Below are 5677 nucleotides of genomic sequence, written 5' to 3'. Positions count from 1 at the left end.
GGAATACGTATAGGAATATGGATATGGATATGGATATGAATATGAATATGGATTATGAAAATGTTTATGAAAACGTTTATGAAAATGTTTATGAAATTGTTTATGTTTAAAGTTTATGCATCTTCATGAAATTGATATTTTACGTACAAGTATTTTCACTGTTATATGTGATATGTATATGTATTACTTGTTATCAAGATTATGGTGTGTTGAGTCTTTAGACTCACTAGGTGTGATTGATACATGTGATTATGATAATAATGATAATGGAGGTCTTGATGGTTGACTTTGCTGGACTGAATGTGCACATGACCCGAGAACCAGCGCTAGTTTTCCGCAATAGTTTATGACTTATGATTTTAAGTTAGGACATGCATACGATTGACGATTTTATGATTTAAGCTATTTTCCTTTGGATTTTTAAATGTTAGTTGGTGGTTTATTTTTAAAATAGCGCAAGGTATTTTTAAAGTATATATATGTGTATTTTCCAATTGACCGAATTGTGAGAAGTTTTAAAAAAAAAATCTAGTACTTTTTAAAAAAACGAGTAGTGGATGTTTCAGGCATAATCTCCAAAGCCCTGACATTCTCTGAATTGCACAGTCATACCTTTTCGGATACAGCTGGTTCTTCCCTTCATTCTTTTGCCGAGACTGTCCTTGGACTGTAAACTTCTGAGGTTTCTCTGGGGCAGTGATGCGAGGAAATTGAAATGGCTGTCTAGTCTTTTTTTTGTCTTTGATCATTTTCAAATAGTCTTGAAATTTCTTCGTGATATATGAAATAGAGTCTTCACAAAGGTCCGACTCATTTACTTCTTGTGACAATTTAAGGAGATCATTATAGGAGTCATTTGATACCTGTTAAAGCGATCGTTTTACCTTTGTCCTTCTTCTGCATATCCATGTTCATCTCGAAGGTATGGAGTGAGCTTATCAAATCCTCTAGTGCAATTAGAGTTGTATCCTTTGCTTCATCAATTGCACAAATTTTGATGTTGAACCGTTCGGGCAATGATCTGAGAACTTTGCTGACCAACCTTTCATTTGAGATTTGATCGCCTAAGCTGAAAGCTTCATTAGCAATATCTCTGAGGCGTCTGTCATAGTCGATGATAGATTCAGTTTCTTCAATCCTCAGATTCTCAAATTGGATGCAAGCATACTTAGTTTCGTTCTTCTCACACTTTCCGAGCCTTCACAGTGTTTTTGCATAATTTCCCAAGCATCCTTAGCTGATACACAGTTTGTGATCAGACTGAACATGTTCATGTTGACTGAAGTGAATGTTGCATTTAAGGCCTTTGAGTTGTAATTCGAACTCTGCACTTCATCGGCAGTTCAATCAGTTTTCAGCTTTGGCGAGCTATCACCTTCTTGATCTATCTTCATCAGTCTAGTCCACTCATTGACAACACGTTGTCATGCCCGTTCATCTATGGATTTTATGTACTATATGATTTTGACTTTCCATAGGCTGTAGTTGGTTTCGTCTAGGACTGGTGGTCGAAGTGCTGCATTTGAAAGTGATGCATCCATTTAAATATTTCTATCAAACAAAACGAGAACCAGAATCAATACTTAGTATATCAAGAGTAGGCTCTGATACCACTTGTTAGGGGTTATTGATTGACATATGCGAGTTTATATAATAGTAGCTATATAAGATTGTAAATTTTTGTTTTATCAGAATTAAGTGTTGTGCTAAATGTTACAACATTTAAGACAACATGCAGCGGAATATTAAATTTTGTAACACAAATTGACTTTAAATAAATACGATAGAGAAGATTAAATTTGCACAAGTATCAGGGCAAAAATAATCACTAGAAAACAATTGTTACGTTTACAAAAATCAATCACTAGTGATCTTAATGAAAATCAATTTTCTCAACACGTTGAGAAAATAAATAGCTTTCTAAAACAACCAAGAACGCTAAAACATACATATGAAAGCAAAAACGTGATGCCAAAAACTTGGACCAACAAAACTCGATCTTCATCCAACACTTGCACGCGTGTTGTCTGCAGATGTCTCCAACAATCACGGCAACACGTCCAACAGCATTCTTCACAACAGCTACGTCCTTAAGAATGTTTTTCTCTGAAAATCACGACGTGCAAAGTGCACACAAATATGCAGCCACAAAAACTTTCAAGCGAAGAGTGAAAAACACGAGAGCAATAAATCGAAGAAGCAGCGCGACAATGTTCTTGTTTTTCTTATTTATAGACTTTATCTCTCCTAGAGTTTATCTTCACAAGGAAACCTCTTACACAAGGAAAGTAGGAGTTTAATTAGGAACAAACTCCTTTTGAACTAAGATATCATATCAAATCTTTATCATAAATATATCTAAAAATGCAAAACTCAATATTCCACATAATCTTATCAAGAAAAAAATTAAATTTAAATAAAATATTATTTTAAATAATAAATTATATCTTGAAATTCAAGATTATTTTTCCTTTCATTCAACATCACCAACCAAAAAGTCCTTGCAGTAGCTAGACAATAAATGCATCCAGTAAGACTCGTGGTAAAGTCTTGGTATAGAATTGATAACTTCCTGAAAACTATATGCAATAGACCTACTCTAATACTCTAATTCCACCGCATATGATTTAGTCATCAACTCATCATCCAAAACTTATACAATTATGAAGTATAAAAAGAACTTATACAATTAACACAGTATGCAAGTCCTTTAATGGAAATGGTGCAGAATTCAAATTGGTCATGACTGACTGCATTTCTTTCTACTAATTCAGTAGGAATCGGTTTGCAGGAGTTTCAAGTGGCAAGTGAGAATTTTGGTTGTTTTTATACCACTTGGATGGTTGGCAGTAGCATGTTTGTAACATTACTTAACAACTCTGGAGCATTGATGTATTTTAATTTTATTTCGCAAAATAAAACAGATTTTACTCAAGCAATGGCGTAAACATGTCTCTCATGCCAAACCAATAGTAAAAAAAAAAAAAGGAGTCTCCCACTTCTCGCCCAAAAATCTGACAACATACATTTTTATTGAATAAAAAGTAAGAAATGCACCATCAATATTTGAAAATTTCGGTTCGCCATTCTTTTAATTAAATTTAATGCCCCGGCCATGAGGAATACTGAATATCTGCTAGCTGCAAAGTCAATGCTTCTATACCATGAATATGGAATCATATCACAATTCATTAACATTTTGCATTTGATGGAAATCGTCTTGTTCAAAAATGGACCACATAACTCATTAATACTCCAGTTTTTGCTGATCATCGCACTCACATGTCTCTAGGAGACTATACTCGAACACTTGCAGAAGTAACAGCTCTCATTGATGGTACTAGGCCATTTGATGCTAATCTAGATCATTTTTCAATGGGATTCTGTCACAATGTGGATAGGTTAGTGTTCTGTAGAAACTGATATTGTGTGCTTTTGCTGCCGGTATGCGTTCATCTAGATTGGTTGCGATTGAGAGCTTTGGTAGGGGACGAGAGAGACCTCATCCCCTTTTTGCTTCTAGCCACAAGTTTGACTTTCGCTACAATTTCACACATTAATCTAAAGCAACCATAAAATTCATGACATTTAACTCTTATGGGAAAAAACGAAAAAAAGTTGAAGAAAAGACACCATTTGACAGTACATTCCATGTTGGACTGGTTTGTAGCGCTTCATAGGCCCTTGAAACAAGATCGTACACGATGAATTTCACTACAAACTAGTTCACATTGGGTCTCAAAGATTGACCCAAGTACTTGTATAACAAACAATATTAAGCCATAGTAGAGGTATTTTGAAAATAGAATAACAATCATTTCCGCACTTCATATAAAGCTTAAAAAGCAGAATTGTAAACTCATCCATTACAAGATTTACGAGTGGTGCGACGGACGTTGTGGATCGGAATTTGAGCGGCGGAGGCTTTCGATTAAGTCACCAAGCTCCCTGCGGGCGGACTCTCTGCCGAACATAAATCCATACCTGAAATAAACAGATCAGATTTGAACAGGAAATATATAAGAACATTTGAGAGAGAGAGAGAGAATGTGTACCAAGTAGCCACAGCAGAGAAGACACCGGCGATGCCTACTGTCTGTAGCAAAGTGAAGCACTTCTGCATTTTCTAAGTGACTGAAAATTAATGGGCGGTGTTTCAATAAAAAGGGAAACCCTCCATCGACAAAATAAATATTTATTAAATAAATTATTAGAACACAATTTAAAATTAAATAACTTAAAAAAAAAATTAGAAGATTTGAGAGTTTCTCGCCATAAGTAAGTGCATTACAATAAATACGTATAGGGAATCGAGTTGAATTCCTCATTTGTGATGTATATATTTTTCCAATTGGTTCATAAAATTTCGTTTTTAATTCCTTAACGTTTATTTCAAATGAGACATTTTAAAAATCTTAATCAATTATGTTTGAAATTTTTTTTTGCTTTCAAACTCTAGACGGACGGATAAGTTCGACAAATCATTAAAAGAGTAAGTTCCATTACCTTCATCATCTCCTGCGGTGGCTCCTACATATTATTAAACATATGTTCTTTTATAGTCACCATTTACTTCGTTAAGTTGCCAAAAATCGTTATACATATCGAAGGGTCGGATCTTAATTGGGAAGTGACTTGTCGAGAGGTCACATATTGTTTTGTGAGCTCGGGTCGGATCTTTGAATGGGTAAACACAAAAAGGTACGTTATAAAAGAGCCGGAAAGTTGTTCTGACAAAGTCACTCTAACTCTCAAGTCAGAGAATAAGAAAATATAGAGAGTACTATATATGCTCAATATGGGCGAATTTATGAAAATAAATCATCATTTAAAACAGGAATTTATAAGAGAATGATTATTGTTGAATAGAGTTCTATCTTGTCTAAAATTTTACTTGTGTGAGACTCTATTTAACTTAGTATTCTGTCATCGTAAGACTCTAGATTCTCATAATCTTATATAAGGTTTGATCCATATATTCTATATGAGTCTTATCTCTTTAGATGGAAGATCGATGTATCTGACTAAGAGCCCGCCGATTGGGGGTGTGATCTCGTCTGAGATGAGACAAGCCAAAATAGGTTTTCTATAGGAGCTCAGATGCTACTTTCCTAATTACCATAACGTCGAGTACCAGGGAGGTCGGCTGAGACCTAGTTGAGAAAGTCAGTCCGAGAGGTTAACTATACCTTTATTGAGAATTACAAATACTTGGGAGGTCAGCTGAGATGAACTCCCAGATGATCTCTAGATAAAAGTTGGTAATTGGGCTCGAGTCGGATTTTAGTGCGATCTACGGTAAAAACATGATAATTTTGTCCGATGTGAACTTTTTGAAGACCATTTTTTTTCTAGATTTTCGAACGAGTCCCCCTCCAAGTTGAGTTGATGTCAAAGACCTGAAGTTTGCCTAGTTCGAGCTCTCAATAGTCTGATATTGAACTGAGGAGAGGGTTCCAACCACCGGTCAATTCCGAACTTGAATCTGATACGGCGTTGATAACAGTTACTTTTCTCATACTTCGAGACAATCTCATTCGTCCAATTGGCTGGAGTTCAACAGTTGGATCTTTCACATGCCCTCTATAAATATATGAGCTTGTTCTTTTATTTCTTTTGTACTTTTCAAATTCTATTTGATGAGATCCGATCTCTTTCTCTCTCACTATAATTTTCT

At 35.1% G+C, this 5677-nt stretch overlaps 1 protein-coding gene and 1 long non-coding RNA gene across 4 annotated transcripts; one reads left to right on the top strand and one right to left on the bottom strand.

Annotated features, from left to right (window-relative positions):
• Window positions 1-1816: 1816 nt before the first annotated feature.
• LOC142518479 (uncharacterized) lies at window positions 1817-4189 on the bottom strand. 3 transcript variants are annotated; one of them, XM_075621266.1, is made up of 3 exons: window positions 4056-4189; window positions 3871-3984; window positions 1817-2274 (listed from the first exon to the last, which is right to left on the bottom strand). In XM_075621266.1, the coding sequence occupies exons 1-2, from the start codon at window positions 4121-4123 to the stop codon at window positions 3876-3878; spliced, it is 177 nt and encodes a 58-aa protein (XP_075477381.1). In that variant the 5' UTR covers window positions 4124-4189; the 3' UTR covers window positions 1817-2274; window positions 3871-3875. The 3 variants fall into 3 exon arrangements, with proteins under 3 accessions (XP_075477381.1, XP_075477382.1, XP_075477380.1); XM_075621267.1 differs by lacking the exon at window positions 1817-2274 and adding an exon at window positions 2318-2510; XM_075621265.1 differs by lacking the exon at window positions 1817-2274 and having other exon boundaries at window positions 3698-3984.
• LOC142518480 (uncharacterized) lies at window positions 2519-3836 on the top strand. The gene is made up of 2 exons (XR_012813555.1): window positions 2519-2856; window positions 2989-3836. It is a non-coding gene; the product is annotated as an uncharacterized LOC142518480 (long non-coding RNA).
• Window positions 4190-5677: the final 1488 nt, after the last annotated feature.

The sequence above is a fragment of the Primulina tabacum genome, chromosome 11 (genome assembly GCF_025594145.1).
Source record: "Primulina tabacum isolate GXHZ01 chromosome 11, ASM2559414v2, whole genome shotgun sequence".
Lineage (NCBI taxonomy): Eukaryota > Viridiplantae > Streptophyta > Magnoliopsida > Lamiales > Gesneriaceae > Primulina > Primulina tabacum.
Note: the sequence above shows the minus strand (reverse complement) of the source record. Positions and strands in the feature narration are given on the sequence as shown.

Bases quoted from the DNA above. Each gene is read 5' to 3' on its own strand.
- LOC142518479 (XM_075621266.1), bottom strand. From the start codon at position 4,123: ATGCAGAAGTGCTTCACTTTGCTACAGACAGTAGGCATCGCCGGTGTC. The intron at 3,985-4,055 runs GTACACATTCTC...TGTTTATTTCAG, and splicing joins TTCTCTGCTGTGGCTACTTG to GTATGGATTTATGTTCGGCA.